Raw genomic sequence first — 21,852 nt, forward strand, 5'->3', positions numbered from 1 at the left:
AACAAAGGAAAAAACACCCCAATATAAATATGTCTTGTTTATTATTATTTTCGCAAGGTCCACTTTTTGGATTTATGTCTAGGAGAAATAATGTTTGTAGAATAAATACTTATAATTTAGAGAGTTATAAGAAAAAAGAGAAAGAAAAAATAAAATGAGTAATATAATGAAAAGTTATAGAAAAAAATTGGATGTATGAACAGTATAACTGCTTGTATAAAAGAAGAGAATGCAAAATACTCTTTTTAGTGCATAGAAAAATAGATTAAAAATATAGTCCACATCCGGGTATTCTTTTCATGATATTTGAAAATGTTGTATACTAAAATATAAATTTTAAAAAAATATATAAAAATATAAAAACTTGAAAATTGTCATTAATAATATTTAAATAAAATTAGTTAATTTAATAAATTTAACTATATATATATATATATATATATACATATATATTATTTTATTTTATTTTTAGGGTTTAACTCAGACACTGTTCGCAATTGAACTTAATCGTCAGAAAATATTCGTTGTTATAATAATAATTACTATATAATTAATTTAGAGAAATGGAATAGAACCATAGAAACGTTTCCACAAAAGACAAAAATGTAATTAATTAAGGAAGTTGAAATTAAATAAAGGGAAAGGGTAGTAGCTAGCGAGGAATGGTGAGAAAATCTGAATTTGAATGGTTCAATAGAAGCTGATCTTGAGTCCTAGCCTTCTTGGACAATGGCTCTGGTGAAGATTGAACCGATGCACCTAACTCCCAAGACTCGTTCGTACTATCACAGCTAAATGACCCATCCATTACACCATTTGGGCTCCAAGGAACCGACCCTAACTTGCGTTTGCCAAACTTGAATGTTTTACCCTTGTCATCGTACCCTGACACAATCTCCAACACCAGCTTATAGCACTCTTCCACCTTGTCCTGCATCGTATCCATTCCAGATTTAATTATTAATACTGCTACTCTTCTTATGTCTTTGACCATCTAAAGTTGTAAACAACCCCACTTTTAAATATCAATAATATTTTTAAGACCTGTATATATAATAGTTTAAATGATAAATTTGTAATAATATACCATGAGTTAATTACACGAGATACAAATTCAATACATTAATTTAAGAAAATGTCAACAACCTTGTGGATTCCAAGAATACCCAAGAGCTGATTTTGGTATTCAACTCCTAGACGAGGTTCCACAATGTTGACGACGTGCATCATTGTAGCAGTTGCCAACACAGAAGGAAGATAACTCATAAATCTGGAATCTGCAATGTCGGGTAACGGATCAGATAATGATAATAACAATTTCATTAGCTTCCACTTACAATTTTATTAAACTTTTATTTTTAATATGATAACCACTCCTTTAATAAAAATTTATCAATTTTAAATGTGTAAATCAGGCTAAAATAATTAAAATTACAATACTATAGTAGTAATAATAATAATAATAATAATAATAATAAATGAGTAGATGAGTGAGCAACAAAACAAGCAAGGAAGCATGGGGAGAGAGATGAGATCTGCTAAGTAATTACCTGAAAAGACAGAGAGAAGAACAGCTTCACACCTCTTGAGGAATTCACAGCAAAGATAACCCTTTAACCCAAGTCTCCTTGTGATATAATCAAGAAAGGAGAGAGGTGTTACCGGATTCATCTTCCATCCAAGAGTTGAAAGCACCAAGATTTCCATTCTCTTAACTGTTTTTGCTTCAAACAGGTATCTACTCTCCTCCACCTTCACATCACATCACAGTTTAGAGAAGAATGATCATATCAATACACAACATAAATAAATAACCTATGATCAAACTCCATATTTTCAAGGGACATACTTGAAGGTCTATACAGAGGGGCACATGGGTCTCTTCAACCTTAGCAGCTAGAGAGAGACAAGCCACAGCAGCTAGGTGTGTGAGCCAAGGTTTCTCATTCTGAAAGCTGAAGCTGAAAAGGAACCTATCGAAGTAGTTGACAGAAAGAACTGTGGTGAGGGCAGAGAAGGAGTAATGGGCATTCACTTTTAGAATCCACTCTATGGCTTCTTTGCGAGCTAAAGCCAAACTTGGGTTGTTTTGGAGGCAGTTACATAGTTTGTTGTGGTGTTCTTTGGAGAGAAGAGATGCTAATTCTTCATGGTCCCAAAAGAGGTCGTGTTCTAACAAGACCACAGGGGAGGAGTTTGTTGTTGTCGTGTAGTAATCATCTTCTACAACTTGTTCTTCTTCCCAATGATCTTCTAAGCAGAAGAGAGAATCTTGAAGGGGTTTTGAGTGGTGATGTGCCATCTTTGTTCTAACTAGAAGAGAAATAGTTGAAGTGGCATAGATCTTTGTTCATTGTAGTGTAGAGAGAACCAAAATTATGAGATGATTCAATGGATTGATTGGGAGAGAATAGAATAGAATAGAATAGAAGAAGGGAAAGGAGGTACTAAGCAGTGACTAGTAAGTGAGCAGTGACAATAATAAACCCAAAGGTGATGTTTTTTATCGATTGATGGGCGTTTCCAAACCAGAGCGTTTTGGGGGAAAATTTATTTAGTGCTAAATAGAATATAAATACATATGATAATTAGATGAAAAATTATTAATTTTAATTTTTAAGATTGAATTTAAATATTTTAAAATAATAAATCTTATTAAAAATATTTTATAATTTTCATAAAATAACTAATTTTTAATGAAAAGTATTGTTTTTAAATTTTAAATTCAGTATTAAAAAATCAAAGTAATAAAACTTTAATTCAATAACTATTCTTATGGTTTTAATTTTATTATACTTTATTTTTTCTATTTTTCTTTTTATAAGAAAATATTATTTTATTTATTGAATAATATTAATTATTATATTTAGATAATAATGTAATTGTTATTTTTAAATTTTTTATAAACATAAAAATAATGATGACGGTTAATTATAACGTCAAATTTCACTTTAATTTTTTTTATTTTTATGGACTAAAATTATAAAAAAAATAATTAACTTGATAGTTTTCTCTAGCCATTAAAATAAATTTAGATCTTAGAAGGAGTTGTGCGTCTATCAGTTTTCTTATTAAGATAAAGATAGATGTAATTTATTTTATTAATTTGATATATTCACGCCAAAGTAATTATATAATACAGATATTTTATTACTTGAATTTCATTATTTTAACTTTATTTAAATTTAATGATTAATTGATTTACTTGATACTACTTAGGTCTTTCAAATATTAAATATGTAAAAATAATCTTGTTTAGATGTTATGTTATTTTAATGCCTCATTTGATCTAAAGATGTTAAAAAAAATTGTGAAGACAAATTTTAAATCATTAAAAGAGTAATTTAGTATTTTTTTTATAAAAAAAAGAAATATTTTCTATTATATTTATTAAAATATGTACTATTTTAAATAACAAAAACTTTCTTGATAGTATTATTAATCAATTTAAAATGATTAGTAATATAAAAAATAATTAAAGATTTTATAAAATGTATTCACTGCATCAAGTACAAAATCCAATTACTACTTCTTTTACGATGTGCTATAATGTAATACTTTTCGTTATCATAATTTACCTTATTAAGTCATAAGCTCTAGTGCAACAATGCTTAGTCTTCTCTACAGGAGTTAGGTAGTGGGATTTTAATATTATGAACCAAACCATAATCTTTAGAGGAGATATTATCTACACTATAAGCACTTTTGTTGATATTCCTTTCTTATGTATTGTGCAATAATTTTTTGATGGATGATGAATTATGATAATATTATAGTATTATGTGTATATGAGCTCGAGGATGCTATTTAGACTTAGTCGTTTTTTCTTTTGATGTATTATAACAAAATAATTAAAAGAAAACTAGGATGGTATTATAGTATATTGTGCACTCTGATATATTTGAGACTACTTTCAATTTTATGTGGTTAGTATTATTTGTATCATCCATGAGTTATTAGATTATTATAGTCTTACATGTGATTTACACTTACATCTATAAGATGTCACATTAATTTTATTTACTTAAGTATGTTATTAGTTTGTTTGATAGACAATTGACTGGACCTATTATTGATGTAAATAAGAAAGTCTCAATATAGGTTGTAAATTGCATGTGACGTGATTTTTTATGCTATGTTAATATGGTTATACACTTTTGCATGTGTTATGCCATTTGAATTTGGAAATTTTTTTTCTAATATGCATATTTGATTCAAAATTTGTGTGTATAGGCTACAAATGGCATTTGGTTCAAATGTCAATATAAATAATCCTTGAAGATTGGATATGAGGACTAACAAGGTTTGTCTGAAGAAACTAAAGGTAGTTTGATTACCCTTTATATAGAAATGGTTAGCCCTGAGACAAATATAAGTTTTGAAATATTTATTTATTACTATATTTGAGGTTAATTTTATTGTCTTGATTTATTTAGTTATATCATATTTTAGAAATATCGTCGCTTTTTTCATATCATTCTCTTATTCGATTCTGAGTATAATCTTATTGTATAACCCAATTGGTATTGGAATTAGAGTTAATATTATGAAAGTCGAAACAAAACTTTTCCTTAGTCAAGGATGATAAATTTTTGGTTTGAATGATGGAGGTTGTGGTTGAATTTTTTTTAATGAAGGAGAACATTTGTTTCATGTTAGAATGTATGATACGTTACTTAATATAATTAAATATATAGAGTGTACAAAATTTGTAAGAGAATTTACTAATAAAATGTTGCTTGACGATGATGAAAAAGATAACAAGTTCCATTTCTGCCTTGAAAAAATTCTTTCTATATTTTAGCGCAAAAACTTTTTAGTAAGTTAATGATCTTATATTTTATATGTATTATATATTATATTCTCTTATTTAATGGATAAATGATCATAAAATTTTTATTATTGTGAAAGTTTTGCCTAGTCAATTTTGTGCTTAAGGTTGACCTCATAAATCCAGAAAATGTTCACTTCAATATGATGAAAGAGGTTTATTTGAAAGTTAAAGTGTATTGAACTAGAAGACAAAGACATTATGCATAACTGAAGTTTGAATGCGTCAATGCTAGAGATGTATTCAATTTTAACATGAAAGCCAATAAAAAATAATTATTCATATTCAAATTATATGTTAGATGTTATAGAATTTCCTACTTCTTAATGCATACTATTTGATTTGTTTGTTTTAATCTATGAATTTACATTAACTACAATACTAGTTTTCTTAAATGAAGCAGATATTAAGAATTACTAAGAGATTGATCCTGATAAATTTTTTTAAAAAATACGTTAGTATTTAAGTATGTGATGTTATGATATATAATTTATTTTATATTTGTGTGAAAAATATATTATTATATTATTTAATAATTTAAAATATCATATATAGTTATTGATATACGATTTTAATAAACTCTTAGAAGTGCACCCTTATGTGATTTTACTGAAAAGGAAATACATTCATATCATATGTAAATATAGATTAATGGTAGCACTAGTAATTGAAAGATAACTCACTTCAAAATCATTCAAAATCAATTTGCTACAGATTGTAACGCAACACAAGAACTCAAAGACAACTCAATTCTTCTTTTCGTACGATAAAGAGATGTCTCTTACAATAATGTTGCAACAGAGCAGCTGCAGAAGCAGGACGAAGAGAGGGATATAGATCATGCTTTTGGGTTACTCAGAAATTCCCTCTTAGCTATGACATGCAATAAAACAAACTTCTTATACGAGTGGCTGAGTGAAAAAAAAAGTACCCAGCTTGTATGCTGATTGCTGTGTTCATATGGTATTAGCATTTTGATTTTTTTATGTATATACATACAACATTTTTGTGCATTAAAATGGATAAGAATACGATAGATTCTTGTATCTCCCACGGAGGAGAAATACACTTAATACAGGTTACAGGTTGCACATGAAGTACATATGCACTTAAAAGTTTATTTTTATTAAACTAGACCAGAAAGCAAGTTAAATCAATATCATATTAGTAAGTTATACATTTAAACAATTCACTTCATATCATAAAATATTATTTATATTCGTTGTATTAGATTTTAGCAAAATTAAATTTTTAAAAAATTAAAAATCAAAGATAAAGAAATTAATGCATTTAAAAGTATTTTAAAAATAATAATTATATATTCACACTCATGTTATCTCACATTCGTTTTTCACCTATTTTTTTTTATCTCTTATTATATTCTCTATTTTTTCTCTCTCTTCCCTTCACTCCCCTTTAATTAAGTGTAAAAAAATTATAATAACCCTTTTAAAAATAAAAAATATTCATAATACATATTTTTAGATACATTTATATGATTATTTTATTTTTTGAATGATTTTTTTAATATACCCAACCCAACATATAATAAAAAATTATATACAGTAAGCTTTTAAAAAAAATTAAAGAATTCAATATATTGATAATATTAAATATTTTTAAAAAATTATTTATTTATTAATTTTTAATTATATATATTTATCATACATTTTAAAAAATTAAATAGTTTTCTTAATGTATACTCAATGCAAAATAATAAGTTTTTATTGAAATTTTTATGATACTATATAATATAATGTATTAATAATATTAAATATTATAATTTCAAAAAATTATTTTTTATTATATAACTAAAGTTATATGTTAAAAAATATTTTTTTAAAAGTCAAAATACTTGCTTATAACTTAATTATTGTAAGTTTAGAATTATGGTTAAAAGTAACTCATTGTTGAGAGCATTTAAAAATAAATAAAAATTGTGAGAATATATATATATATATATATATATATATATATACGGGATAGGATTCATTGATACCTGAGACTTATACTAAATCTCAACCGTACAAATCAAATAATTTAACGGTTAAAAAGTTATTTCTTTTTTTTTAACATACTTTTTAAATAACTTTTCAACCGTTAGATTATTTGATTTATACGATTAAAATTTGATGTAAGTCTTGACTTACACCTAATGCCAATGGGTCATATATATAAAAAGATTTTCTCACACTAATGTAAGTTTAAAAATTTTTACACTTAATATAAGCCTTTCATTTAACTTATATATAATGGTCAGTAAAGTAATAAATTATAATCTATTAGATGCAAGATAAGTAAAAGGCTTAGATTGAATTTAAAAATTTTTAGACTTGCCAATAAATAAATATATATATATAATTTTTTTATGGGAATTCTAAATTTAGTAAGTAGGTTTGTCTTTTGGCTAAATTAGTCAAACTTAAAAAGAAATATTAAATAACAAATTTCACATTAATAAATTCAGAAATAAACTTAAAACAAATAAATAATATATAAATAAGAGATCGAGTTAAACTTAGTTAATTTTTAATATGATATTAAATATATCTAAATTTAACGTTGGCTTTTTTATTTATTTTTGTTTTGGTCTCTTTTAAAATCGACAACCCTTCTTGTTTGAATTAGTTTTTGGATGAGAATTAGGTCCAATATATATCCAATGAGCATAAAAAAATTCCATACTTTTGTTCATAAATAAGGCTTGAACATAAAATTTTACCCGAGGAGATTTAAAAAAAAAACAATTAGAAATCACATTAAAATTCATGACAGGTGTGCTGTAATACCAATGCTAATTTTCTTTTTAATTTATCAATCAATGTCTTAAATAAAAAATTCAAAAAATAAATTACATATATGCAATAAATTTACAGAATTTGTTATATAATAAAGAGAAAAATAAGAAACAAGGAGAAAATAAAGTGTCACAAAATAGTTGATGTGATTGAAAATAAAAAATAATATTATATAAAAATATGTATGGAAAACATAACCTCTAAAAAAGTGTATAGAGTAGAGAGAAAATTCAGAATCAGAAGTGTGCATTAATCTGCTAAGTACTAACTGAGACAAACGCAGGAGGAGTAAATTTGCCGTGACGATAAGTTGCTTTCTCTTCTTTTCTTTTATTTTTCCTCTTTGTTTTCAATTCTTTTTGCATCTTTCGATTTTATAGGCTCAATCTCCAATAACGAAGTGGGGGCGAGGTGGGGAAATAAAGAGAACGAAATGCACAGTGTGAGAGCTGGCTATGTAGCTAACAAGTGCAAGAAGGTGAGACAAAGATCCATCAAGGCAATTGATGGTAGATATGGTGGTGGTTGTGACTTGTGAGAGACCTAGTCACTGCTCCTTTCATTCCTAATTGGAAAATTAATTTTCTCATTTTTAATAAATATTTTTTAATTATAATGAATTTTAACATATATTTTTATTACATTTAATCATTTATTATTAATTATATTAAAATTAATTTTATAAATCTTAAACAAATATACACTGATTTTCAGTCCAACTCCAAAGTAACAAACTACTTTTCTTACTGGTCTTACTCATACCAGACTCTAACACCTACCTAAGGTTGTTACCGTGGACTAATAAAATAAAGTGTTTGATCAGAAACGTGTTAGAAAAATTTATAAATATAATAATAAAATAAACATTAATTTATGTTAATTTAAAGATGAATCTAAACATTTTAAAAAGGGGTTGCCTCTATTTAGATATAATCAGAGTGACTTACAAAATCCAATATCCTTTTTTTTTCCTTCTTATAAAAAGATAATATTAATTTTATTTTTTCCTTTCTCTCAAAAGAGGTATCAAATTTTATAAAGACAAAAACAGCAACTCACACTTCAGAGTGGTCAAAGTCAGACAAGCCCCCCCTCAGAAGAATCAGAAAGTGGTTGATGATTTCCTTGCATTTTTATCACACGATGCAGGAAAAATAAATAAAAAATAAACAAAACCCTTTATTGGGACTCATGAACCCTTTGTGGTGCAGGTCGTACCCTGCAGTAGATAGCTGGCTACCCAACTAAAGAGTAATGGTGGAACTGCAATATCTTTGTCATAGTATCGTCTCTCGCTGCAATGCAACAGCACTGTTAATTGTACAGACAACATTGCTGTAAAATAAGCAACTCCAATTTTGTCTGCTGTTACTTTTTCTTACATTCTATACGTTAACTGTGAAAAAGTTTATGCACAAGTCTGTTATCTATTAATAGAAACACCAAGAAACTTTTTTGTAAATTTTTAAGGAAATATTGAGTAGTGTGAAAATAATTTAAATATGGAAAATGAAAATTTAAATGGTAGAAATATGATTTTTTTTTTTGTAAAATTACATAAATATGAAATCTATATAAATGCTAATAGCAATTTCAGAGACGAGATGTAAAAGTTGAGTTAGTTGTGATGAGATTTTGAAAAGTTGTTACTGAAAACCTTTAATCAAGGAATAGGAAAGATGAAGCAAGTTGAACTTTCGTTGATGCGATGATTTTTTTACCGAAAAATCACTATGATGTATATAATAGATTACACAAAGAAATCTTTTTATTGCTCAAAAAATCATTATTAACGACCTTTTGTTCAAAAATCTTTATAATTTTCACTATAGAAGGCATACTTGTGAGTTATATTTGTTTTATTATTCTTATTTTTTTATTTATCTTACGTCACTATTTGTATTATTTTTGTTTTAAGAGTTGTTGGTTATAATATAATGAAATGACAATGTAACATTCAAAATGTTACTTTTTAATATAATTAATGTTATTTTTATTGAAATTACTATGTTAATAATTAAAAAACAATAATTACTCTTAAGATAAAGATAAATGTACTAAAAATAAAATTAATAATTAAAAATGAAAATATATAATAGATGACACATCATAACAATTAAATATTAAAAATTAATTTACATAGTATAATGATATTATTTTTAACAATAATTTTTTTTTACTTAACAAAGAATGCATTATCATGGTATTATTATTTCACGTTATCTATTTTATTAAAAAAATGATTTGATTTGGAATAATCTTTTATTATACTTTTTAAGGCATGATTAAAACAAAGTTTTGGATTTTTATATTGTTGTCAAGTGCTTTCATTTCTAATCACTCCAAACTTCTTATAATTTTTGAATACTTCATTGATCATATAAACATAACGAACATAGACACATCGTATAATATTTTAATTACAACAAGCAACAATCATGTGATGACAAAAATATCTATTAGTATGCATAACAGTTACAGTTAATTTGTTTTTAATGAACTATATATTCTTACTTGTTAGTTAAATCTTAAATATGCAATGTTTCACTTTATCTATCAAATTGAATAACATGCAAGTTTTTAGCATCTTTCTCGTTGATTGAAGTTGAGTTGTCACTTATTCAGGGAAATATGTTCAATATTTTTTCATACATCTACTTCACTCCCTTTATGTGCAAATAATTGAGTCAATTGGAAGTAAATCATTCTTACAAGTGTTGTGATTTGAAGATTGCGAGCACCTTTTAACATTTAATGAATGCACTTAACAATATTTGTGGTCATATGATTCCACCTATGACCTCTGTCATATGCTATAACCATTTCTCTCTTATTTGCTCTTAATGAATGAAGTATGCTATAACTAATTTCATTATATATACATGACTATAACACATTTCATTAAGCCAAACTATATATACTTATCCATGTTCTTGTATTTGCTCTTAATGATTATTAAATAAGGCTTTTTTATTGACCAAAAAATAAACTTTTTCAACAGTCTTTTATTTTTTTCGTGCATACTTTTTGTTATGTTGTCATGTATCATACTAAGATTGAATTTCACTAATTACGAGTTTTATCTCAAAAGAAGAGTTAGACTCTATCATTGGCTTGTATTTTGTAATTGTGCTTGAATCTAATTTCTTATGATGTTGAAAAATCATTTCCCTTGTATAATTGTAAGGGCTGTTATACTTTCTTATCTCCTAAATATACTCATTATTTCTGAAAGTAACACAAAAAAGTCATTCACAATCGATTTCATACCTCAAACATTTATAATAGAATGTATTTTGTTCTTATTCAAACACTTTTTAGTTCACTCTTTTAATATATTATAACACTATTATTCGTATAATAGTTTCTCTATCATTGAATTGTTTTTCAACATATAATTTTTCATCTACATCACAATGACCTAACAAATGCAAGCATAAACATAAACTAATTAAAAACTATAATTTAATTTAACAACATGATTGAAAACAACACTTACCCAAACTTACATACTCTGAAAACTCATATGGATGTATACATCAAGATCTAACGCACACATAAAGGGTGACTTTTCAAACAGATGTTATCCAATCACTATGTTTGACAAATGAGGCTCATCATCTACATCTTCATCTCCATTATCTTCACCGCTTTCATATTCTCCTTTAAAGTTGTTGTCATTGCTTTCACTACTGTTATGTTCTTATTCTACCTCTCTATTTGGCACTTTGGCATAGTGCTTGCATATGCTTCTTCATCTTTATCTTGATAAACATTAACTACAACTACAACTTCTTTAAAAACAACATACAATTTAATGGCAAGAGTTGAAGATGATACTCTTGATATATTTAAAACATTTGTTAAACATCATCACCATTCATTGTTAGAATTTTATGATATTATATGAAATTGTCAAATATCGATATTGGACATTTATATATAATATTTTTTACTATTTTTGGAAACTCAATTTCAACATAATGAGTAGGTCAATACTTCAGTTCTACAAATGATACATTATCTTTCCTATACACAAATGTTAATTTTTTGTATTTGAATAACATACCTTTACAAGTGTTTGTAAGAATATTACTAATAAAGTATATCAATATTCACACTCATTTTTTTTAATGAATAAACTCAGCTTTTAAAAATATGTACATTCCTTTACTTGTAATTTGTTATGAATGAGAATGCAATATTTATAGACCCAATAATCAAAAGTCGCTAATAATAATTTTTTTAGAAAAAATATTAATGACTACATTTTAGTATATTGACAATTTTTATTATTATTTTAAACCTTCAAAAGTTGTTAATGGCTATTTTATTTACCAAAAATAATATTTTTAATGGTTTAATTTAAAAAATTATATTTTTAAAAATTAAAAATATCATTGGTAATTTTTAAATTAAATCATATTTCTGTAATTTTACCAAAAAAACATATTTTTATAATTTCAAAATAAAAATTATATAAAAAATTCATTAAGTAGTATCTTGGATTAAAAAACTAGAGTTATTTATAGGATAAATAATCTTTTTTAGATAAATTAATAAGGTTAAAATATTATATTCAAATTTTGATGTTTTTATAAATAAAATATTACTAGTTCATTCAAGATGAAATTATTTACTCTATAAAATAACTTGTACAAATTCTAAGCAGATAAAAATTGGAAAAAATTTATCATATAAAACTTTACAATCATTAAATATTCACTTAAAATAATAAAATATATATTTAATTATATGAAGCAACAATAAAGCGGCTACCATCAGCAAGTTGGTTTTTTATTGGTACTAACTGTTGTGAATATGTAATAAGTTAAATAGGCAAATGCCAAAATTATCTAGTCTTATCTTACTTGCATTGTCAGATTTGTTTATCTTAAATTTCTTTTCTTATCTAAATTATAAGTATCGATATTTTTATATATAAAAATTAAAAAGCATGTACATCATCATAAAATTAATTATTTTAACAAAAAATATTTAATCTTGAATATGATTGTTTGTCCTATATAATCCACTAAAAAAAGATTCACTAATTAAAGATAAAAAAAATAATCATACTCAATTAGATGAATAAATCAATGAAATGACATGAAGAAAAAGTGTAATTTGATGCATTTTATTACAAATATTATAAAATAATAATTTGCAGGTAAAATTAAGAAAACTATGTAAAAAATAATTTTTATGTAAGTGAATGACTGATGTTTCTTTTACCAAATAGGTAAAGTGGTGCAATTGCAAAGACCAGCTGACTCTTAAAAGAAGAATCCACCCATTAGCCAAACCGTACTAAACGAAATCTCATAATGGGAATATGAGTTGTGGAATAATGGCCCACAACGATCGTTCTTCAGTAGGGCCCAGTCTATGACCACTCAGATAGGGGCCCACAATACATAGTCAGAGGTTAATCATAATGTTTTTGCCATAATCATAAAATAACATAACAGTACATAATAGAGAACCACCCGTAGAATGTAATAATAGTTAGGGGTTGACTTTTCTCAACATCTCCTCATCAGTCATGACCGCATGCCTTTTACTTTTGTTGTCACTTTTCTCCCCCAGTTTTCACCGTTCTATAAGTTTTATAATAAGAAAAGAAAGAAAAGAGAATCAAAAGAAGAGTGCCCGAGTCAAGCCAATTTGATTCAATGCTTGAATAAAGAAAAAGATAGAATTTTTCCTTTTCAAAGCTAAAGTTAAAAATACAAAAACTAAAGTTATTTCGTTATTTAATTTAAGTTATTTTTATCTCTGTAATTTGAAATAAAGTGAGAGTAATATAATAAAATCTTAATACGAATAATTTAATTAGTATTAGATGTTTAATTTCTTTTAAGTTCTCAAATTTAAATCTTGTTAATACAAAAAATTGCCTTTATGAAAGCTAATCTCATCATCATATAAACATTCTCTATTCAAACATAACTATCATATGTAAAGAATACTTGTAATATAAATAACAAATAGAAATATAACCGACATGTGGTGTAGACCTAAAAAATAATAATACAATCTGATGGTATGAAAAAAAAAAATATTTTAGTTCAAGTGATAGATGTTTAATTTCTCTTACGTAAATCTTGACTTCAAACTTTATAAATGAAAAATAAATTGCTTAAAAAGCTAATCCACTATGTTATGATTGTGGATTTTTTTTAATTAAAATTTTTTAACTCCTATTAGGATACTCATGGTTAAGAAGAAAAGAATAATAAAATCAAATCAATTCATGTTTATTTTAAATTTATATTTTTAACAATTTTTTAATGTGTATTGTTATTTTTTAAAAAAAGCTTTTAATTCCTTAACCCCTATCCTAAGAGCACCAGTCCACATTTTCTTAGTGTTTTTAATAATTTAGATCCTTTCCAATAGTTATTTCTCTGTATTAAAAAATAAAATTCTAATAATTTATTTACGTTCAATGGATGCATATAAGTTAAGCCGCCAATGTAAATAAATTATTAACCTAATTTATGCATTAAATAATATAGTTTTGAGATTAGTCGATTTCAAATATGAGATTGATCATTAACAATAGGATTAGCCTATTTTTCAGCGAGCTTGGTTAATAGCACTTTGGGATTGATTGATTTTTGGCTCCTTGAATTGATCAATTATTGGATGAAGAGAGAACTAACGCAGAAAATCCAAATTGAATTGTTAAACGCACATAAATGTGTTAAAATTCAACATTTTAAAAAAATATTAAATAAAGTAATATTTTTAATTTAAGAATTTATAAAAACCTTAAATGTGTAAGTTATTTTATAACACCTACATTAAGAATGAAGAACAGATATAGGTGTATAAGGAAAAGAAACAAAACTAAACTTCAATATGCCAATTACTTGTGTACAAACATAGGTACTTAGAAAATTACCAAGTTTGGACGGATATATCACAAGTCTCCCTTAAAATAATAAACTTGAAATTTATAGTAAGATTACATAAAATTTATTCAACAATAAAAAAAAATTAAAAATATCTTTTAAAAAGTATATTATTATCCTTGTTGTACATAACATTTATCACCGAAATCAAATATTTTGAATGGTAAATAATAATACAATTGCTGAGAGTCACTGATCAGCATCATTAGTAATATTAACTAGCAAGAAAAGACATCCTAACTCCATATTCGATGATATCACTCAGTGCATAATCATTTCTTTATAAAAAATTGCATTAATTATTAAATACGTAATTGAACTAGTAAGGATTATCTCAACTTAATTTTTTATTTTTTGAGTTTGAGTTTGAGTTTGAGTTTCAGTAGATTATTAAATACTCAGAAAGAATTTTATCATCCACGATTACCCTACCCAACTCGAATAATATCTTCTATAATAATAATAAAAAAAATCTGGTCTACGATTAAAAAGAAAAGATTGCACTAAAGCTCAGCCTCAGAATGGATGTCAAGGTCATTTAGACTTTGGAGTGTAATTTCTGTTCCAGGATAGTCTTGAAAGTGCATAGTAGGAGTAGCAGGCATGTGGATTTGCAACTAATCACCAATGCAACTCGTAACTACCTTCGTCGTATTGACTATTGAAAGGGCAATCGGGCATCGTGTATTTTGTTTATATTTGTGAAATTACTCAGGACTAAGCTAAACTTGTGGTAGGAAAATATTTGAAGCGAAAATTTGTGTACCAAAATGAACCCCCAGAATTGTCTACAAACCTATACTGCATTGCCACTCTGTCATCGGTATTGTTTTGAATACCAATAGCATTTACTGTACAATGAATACTCGATCAGATCATGTTACTGCTGCTTGTTCTAAATGGCAAGGAAAAGAATCACGTTATTAAGATGAAAGCAATATCACGTTATTAAAGAATGACTTTTTTGGTTTGTATCTTTCCCTCAACTATATCCTTGAAAGAAAGAGATAGTCCAAATCCAACACGTTCCTGCATTTAGGGTCACAAATTGTGATACAAAAGGACAGGCAGTGGTGTCGACCAAAAACAAGAATTGGCAGTGGTACAATTTTCACCAATATCTTAACTTACTATTGCCTACAGAACCAATAAATTGGACCATGGACAATCCATACAACCTATTAGAAGTGTCCTTATTCCTCAATCCCTCAGTGCGGTGAGTGAAATTGTAATCCAAAAGCGCAAAAAAAGGACCCAAAAACGGGGGCAAAAGAAAGATATGCTGCCATTAGCAGTAAAAAAAAAAAGAATCATCCACTCTCGTAGATAAGACAGTTTTCTATTGACCAAAAATTTTGTTTTCCACTTCTACATCCTGTAGATGAATTAAAAAAAGAATAAACTAAAGGAAACAAGATTAAAAAAGGGAAGAGAAAAAAGACCTTTAAGTTTCGATCTCTCACACTTTGCCACAAGATAAAAAATGATCATGTTATGACGGCAATAGTTTTGACTTATCTGTTATAATCAAACCAATATATAGAAAGACAAGTGATTCTGTCCTGGGATTTAGAGGCACAATCAACTAAACAACTAAAACGTAGGCCAAATATTGTTTCTTCCCATTTTGACTTGTTAAATGGGCCTCTGAACCTAGTTGAACAACCTCCCCAGGCCCCAGTAACCCAGTTGAGCTCGACCCTAATGACTCCCATTTTGTTTGTCTTCAACAATTCTTAAATTAACCCCCGTGAACAAAATACCTGGACATAAACTAGAATGAGTAAAATCGTAGGCTTCCCAGTTCCCACTCATTTTCCGGAAATTAATAGATTTGTTCTATTTATCTTTAGCCCACTAAAAATTGTAGTTGTACACCTTGTCTCCAAGTAAACATTGAATGGGAGATTATTCCCGTACATCTGAGTCCACAGTTCCATTTATTCCCAGGGAATGAGTCCACATTCCGGGGCATCCTCCAAACAAATATCTGAAACATTCATGCCACACGTGGTGCAATATTTAAAAATTGATGTAAGAGGATGCTGAATACTAGTAAAATTTCAACTATATTAAAGGCGGATCAATCAACAAAATACCATTGCATACTGTCTGTATGTCACCTAATCATGAATTTCAACAACGTGAAGTGTTGCACTAGTCAACAACCGGAGACTTCAATCATTTTCTACGGTTGCCTTCAAAAAAGCTAGATTATCCCAGTCAATTGTTATCTACTTCCATTAACAACGGGGAGAACAGAATTAAAAGTAGTCAGATTATCACAAATTGTAAGTATTCAAGTTTTGATACCTACAAATCAAATACCCCAAAGCTTATAAAGATTTCTAATAAACCCTGTTTTACTAAACCTTGTTTCAATAAACCTTTCTGCATCATTTTGGTATTTATCTCTAATGTATTCCTGAAGACACTTCTTATAGGAGAAGTCAATCCAGCTACCATCAGTTCTTACAACAAAATAGCACCTTGAGTATCGATAGGGATGTTGATCAACCTACAAGAAAACAGTGTCACACAGGCTGCACTTATTGCCAACTTTGGGAAATAACTGGATTGGTTCAAATAAACAACAGTAGCTGAAGTTTAACAGTCTTGGTGCTAAAGGTCAATAAATGTAAATCTATGTTTAGTAGAAAATGCAATTGAAAAACAAAGAAGCTGACAATTAAAATAAAAGTTGAAGGAATTAATGCATGAAAATCCGATTGGATTATCAACCTTACCTATCAAAAATCAATGAAAAAAAGGGAAGCGGGGGGGGGGGGGGGAGAGGAAGGATGTTTTGCATCACTGGATATCAAACCAATAATATTCAGATCAAAAAACGAAGGATAAATTGACATCTAATGCTAAAGGGCCTACATTCCTTGATAGTTGGGACTTGGGAGACAAACTTCTGACCATCCATCTAGCACAGATGTTATATTATCAATAAATTATATTGGCAAGATAACAAAGGTGTAGGAGACTTAAAAGTGTATATATTTTAAGTCAGTCATAAGCTTCTCAACACAAATACTTCTGCAAATCTAATGTAATCAGCAGCACAAAATACATGTACATTTTGTCTGATTGTAGTGATAACCTAGATAGTATTATAGTAATAGAAGATAGGTGCTCCTTTAAAATGCATTATATGAAAGTAGACCATACAACTCTTACCATTTCAGAATCCATGAGAAAGAAATCATGCAAAATGAGCAATAATCAATTTCTAACTCTTAGCATTTCAGCTAATATATATATATATATATATATATATATATATATATATATATTTCAATGGATGTATGTAATTAAGTTATTTTCAGTTTCACAATCACTGTATGAAACCCTTACTCCACAAGTCACTGAACATTCTATCAATGGTAGTAAAAATGTGTTTGTACTTCATTTCCATCAAAAGCTTTTTGAATAGCTTCCTTGGCCACATCCATTGCTTCATATATGTAACCTATTGCAGGTTTTATTCAATATCAACAAGCCTAAGAACATGCATAAGGGCTCCATGGCCTTAAAGAGAGAAAATGACATCATTATAAAAGGTAGGCATAAGTACACTGTCAGTTTTCCTTTTTCCTTTGGGCTAATTAGCTATATACTTGCAAAGTTGTACATTATATATTAGAAGGTTGTGTCTCGCTTTGTAGATATACTTGTGGCATAATAGGCATAGCTATGGAGGCCTTAAAAGTTATGTGATAATTATTTGAAGCCATAATAAGATGGTTGCCGATTATGTCTCACTTTGTACATACATGTATGGCACAGTAATGATATGGTGGCCTTGAATGTTATGTGATATTGAAATAGAAGATTTGTAAGAGAGTAAATAGCGGAAAAAATGTAGTTAGATAATTGGAGTTAAAATATTTATATTTCAAAACAAAAAGACATTATTATCCATTATGCAAAGGAAAAAGGTATGCCTCTCAGTCTAAAATAAAATGTGAAGAAGCTAATCTAACGTGAATGTGTGGAGGTAAGCAATACCCATAACAGCCATAAATCAGATAACAGTTTTCATTTTAAGGATATGAAAACTATAAATCTGCACCATACAACCATATTCATGATTAAAAGCTAGTTAGTGGTTAAAATCAACGTGTACATCTGCAGAAAATGAAGTGGATATTATCCAAATCTAAGATGATATGTGTAGAAATGTCTGTAGGTAGCATCATTCTTTACCTCTTCCATAGTTCCATTAATTGTCAGGGAATGAATCCACACAGTTCAACATTTAGTGCAAAACATGGTGCAGTATTTAAAAAATGATGCAAGAGGAGGCTGAATACTAGTAAATTTTCAACTATGACAAAGGCAGGTCAGTCTACAAATACCATTCCTCATTGTCTGTAATTAAACCTAATCATGAAGTTCTACAGCCCATAGTATTAAAAAGTCAACAAACTGAAGTTAACTTCAATGATTTTCTAAGTTGCCTTCACAAATAAGCTAGATATCCCAAGCAATTGTTATCTACTACCATTAAAAACATTGGGGGGTGGGGGGTGACGAGGACAAGAAGAGGAAAAAACACAGGATTAAAAGTAGTCACAATAGTTCCAATACATACATCTCAATGATCCAAATGCTCATAAAGATTTTGAATAAACCCTGGTTTCCACAACCTTTCAATAAACTTTTCTGCATCTTTTTGGTACTTATCTCTAATGTATTCCCGAAGGCACATCTTATAGGAGAAGTCAATCCAGCTACCATCAGTTCTTATGACGAAAAGGCACCTTGAGTTTTGATATAGGGGATGATGATCAACCTACAAGAAAATAAAGTTACACCGGCTGCACTTACTGCCAACTTTGGGGAAAAACAAGATTGGTTCACGTAAATGATACTTTAATAGTCTTGGTGTCAAATGTAAACCTACATTTAATAGGAAATGCATTTAAGAAACAAAGAAGCTGACAATTAAAGAAAAATGGAAAACGGAAGCTCTTTATAGGCCATCATAGTCTAGGAAAAAGGGGGTTATAGGTTAAGAAGACAGTAATGAAGAAATTGAAGAGGAGGAGGATGAATTATCTTCAAATTTAGTAGTGGTGAAGTGAATGAAATTAAAATGATTTGGAAGATCTTGGAGCTAAAGATTCCAATTGAAAAAAGCTTGTATTTGAATTTGAATGTACTTACCTTAAGCCTTATAAGCATAAACTTGTATATGATTATTTGACTGATGTCATTATTTACCAGTGATTTTAACTCAAGACTAAGGCTTTTGTCACTGTTATTTTAACTTAATTCTACAACTTTTGATTACGAATTATTTGGGCTTTGTAATCATTTATATGTGTAGAATAAATTAACAATTTTGGGGTCAACCTCTCCACATTGCTATGCCTCTACAAGCAGTTCCAGTTAGAGTTCACACTATTAAGGGCAATGCAAACAAGTTCAAAACTAACACAAATACAAGGTCAAGCAACCTATACCATACATACCAATTTCATGACATCATCACGATAAAGAATGAGGAACTACATACACATCATAGTAAGCGCATTCATATTATTCACTTCGCTTACCATAATAGATGCCAAACCGCACCCGATCTTATCTTCAAAATGTGGATGGTAAACGAGAAGCTTCTCAAATACAGCTCTTTCATCCTCCATTGTCAAATGTTCCCCAGACAAGTACCTAACACCACATACTCATAATCATGATTTTCTAAACCCTTAATAAATTAATCTCACATCATAATAGCAATGTTAGGCATTTTCCATTTTCATTAGCTTACCCTGGTGAGTGAAGAATCTTCCTAGTTAGCATGAGGATTGGTTGAATGTCCTTCACGATCTCCTCTTCTTGAACCTTCATTTCGGGGTCATCGTCCTCGACATTGAGGTGGGTTCCGCCACTAGCTTTCTTGCTTGCTTCTTCCGATGATGGCGTGACACTGCACCATAACCGGTGCCCCTGAGGCGGCGAAACGGTGAAGCGTTGGAAGCTGTGTATCCGAAAGCGATTAAGCAGAAAATGCCTAGCTGCCATTGCTGCTCGTGTGCTGAACTGTGTCGAGGGTAAATTCTATAGTAGTGCTTCTCGGGTCCCTAACTTTGAATTGGAGGCTCATTTAACAGTTCAAGCCCAATAGCATGCGTATAAGAAGCCCAACAAGATGACTAAAAGAAGAAACAAATGTTATCGATAATACCAAGACAAGTTCTTCAACGTTATGTTACTAGGAATACGTTATCAACGGAACATGTAAAAAATTATGTGAAGGTAGATTTAAATTAGAAGTTATAATTAGTAATGTTGATTCATAATTATTTAAATGTGAATTTAAATACACACTAATATATTAAACTGGTTCTTCAAAATATGAGTATCAATAAATTTAGTCTTTAAGATTATTAAGACATTATGTTTACCTTTGAAATTTCTAAACAATCGTTTTAATTTTTATTTTTTAATTTTAAAAATAAAAATGATTACGCCGTAGTATCGTTACGGAATAAAGTAATTAACCATAGTTTACTTATTTTAATGACTACAATAATAGTTTTTTTTTATGTAATTTCAGGCATTAAACTAATTGGTGTTCGTAATTTTAAGTTCGAATTTGATGTATTACTCAAAACAGTTATGCTGAATGTATTTTTTAAAATCAATGTAGTCTAATTAAAAAAATGATCTTAATCTAATATGTAGTCACGAAACAATTACTTACAATGGAGAGAAAATTTAACTGTTAAATTAAGTATGGATATTTATTCACAAAAGTTTATATAAATGTACATATAGGTACTGATATTACTTATCCTATCCATATTTACATATTATTAAATATATTAAACATCCTTAGGTAAGATAAAAATAAGTTGACTTAATTCGAGCTTTTATAAGACCTGTACATGAATTTAAAGTTTGAAATAGACTTATTTATACTTATATGAAATCTTTATAAAAGCATGATTTAACCTTTTTAAAAGTCTAATCTAATTTAAAAATTTATTTACAATAAGAGCTTTTAAATAGATTTACAAATCCATATTTAAATGCTTAAAAATATAACTTTAAATAAATTAATAAATTTCAATGTAAATATATAAGTTGATAATTTAAACTTTTAAATAAACTAAAGTGAAATAAGTATATATTTTTTATTTGACGACACACTCCAAACTTACGTCAAAAGTTACACTTAATCTAAATTGAGATTTTTTTTTCTAAAATATGATAGAAATAAAAAAATTACTAAAATAAGATATTTAGGAAATATTTTTTTTTTGTCTGAAATAATTTTTGTCAC

At 27.8% G+C, this 21,852-nt stretch overlaps 2 protein-coding genes across 5 annotated transcripts; both read right to left on the reverse strand.

The window, feature by feature from the left end:
- Positions 1-652: 652 nt before the first annotated feature.
- LOC113874132 (cyclin-D3-3-like) lies at positions 653-16,364 on the reverse strand. The gene is made up of 6 exons (XM_027512354.1): positions 16,313-16,364; positions 11,422-11,470; positions 1,850-2,309; positions 1,551-1,752; positions 1,147-1,277; positions 653-931 (listed from the first exon to the last, which is right to left on the reverse strand). The coding sequence occupies exons 1-6, from the start codon at positions 16,362-16,364 to the stop codon at positions 653-655; spliced, it is 1,173 nt and encodes a 390-aa protein (XP_027368155.1).
- Positions 16,365-16,615: 251 nt separating this feature from the next.
- On the reverse strand, positions 16,616-20,645 carry LOC113847171 (protein DCL homolog, chloroplastic). Of its 4 annotated transcripts, none has more exons than XM_027476088.1 (4): positions 20,335-20,610; positions 20,120-20,234; positions 19,153-19,353; positions 16,616-17,067 (listed from the first exon to the last, which is right to left on the reverse strand). In XM_027476088.1, the coding sequence occupies exons 1-3, from the start codon at positions 20,586-20,588 to the stop codon at positions 19,156-19,158; spliced, it is 567 nt and encodes a 188-aa protein (XP_027331889.1). In that variant the 5' UTR covers positions 20,589-20,610; the 3' UTR covers positions 16,616-17,067; positions 19,153-19,155. The 4 variants fall into 4 exon arrangements, with proteins under 4 accessions (XP_027331889.1, XP_027331890.1, XP_027331888.1 ...); XM_027476089.1 differs by having other exon boundaries at positions 16,808-17,067; positions 19,208-19,353; positions 20,335-20,619; XM_027476087.1 differs by lacking the exon at positions 16,616-17,067 and having other exon boundaries at positions 18,699-19,353; positions 20,335-20,645.
- Positions 20,646-21,852: the final 1,207 nt, after the last annotated feature.

Source organism: Abrus precatorius, unplaced genomic scaffold (assembly GCF_003935025.1).
Source record: "Abrus precatorius isolate BTA unplaced genomic scaffold, Abrus_2018 Scaffold8, whole genome shotgun sequence".
Taxonomy (NCBI): domain Eukaryota; kingdom Viridiplantae; phylum Streptophyta; class Magnoliopsida; order Fabales; family Fabaceae; genus Abrus; species Abrus precatorius.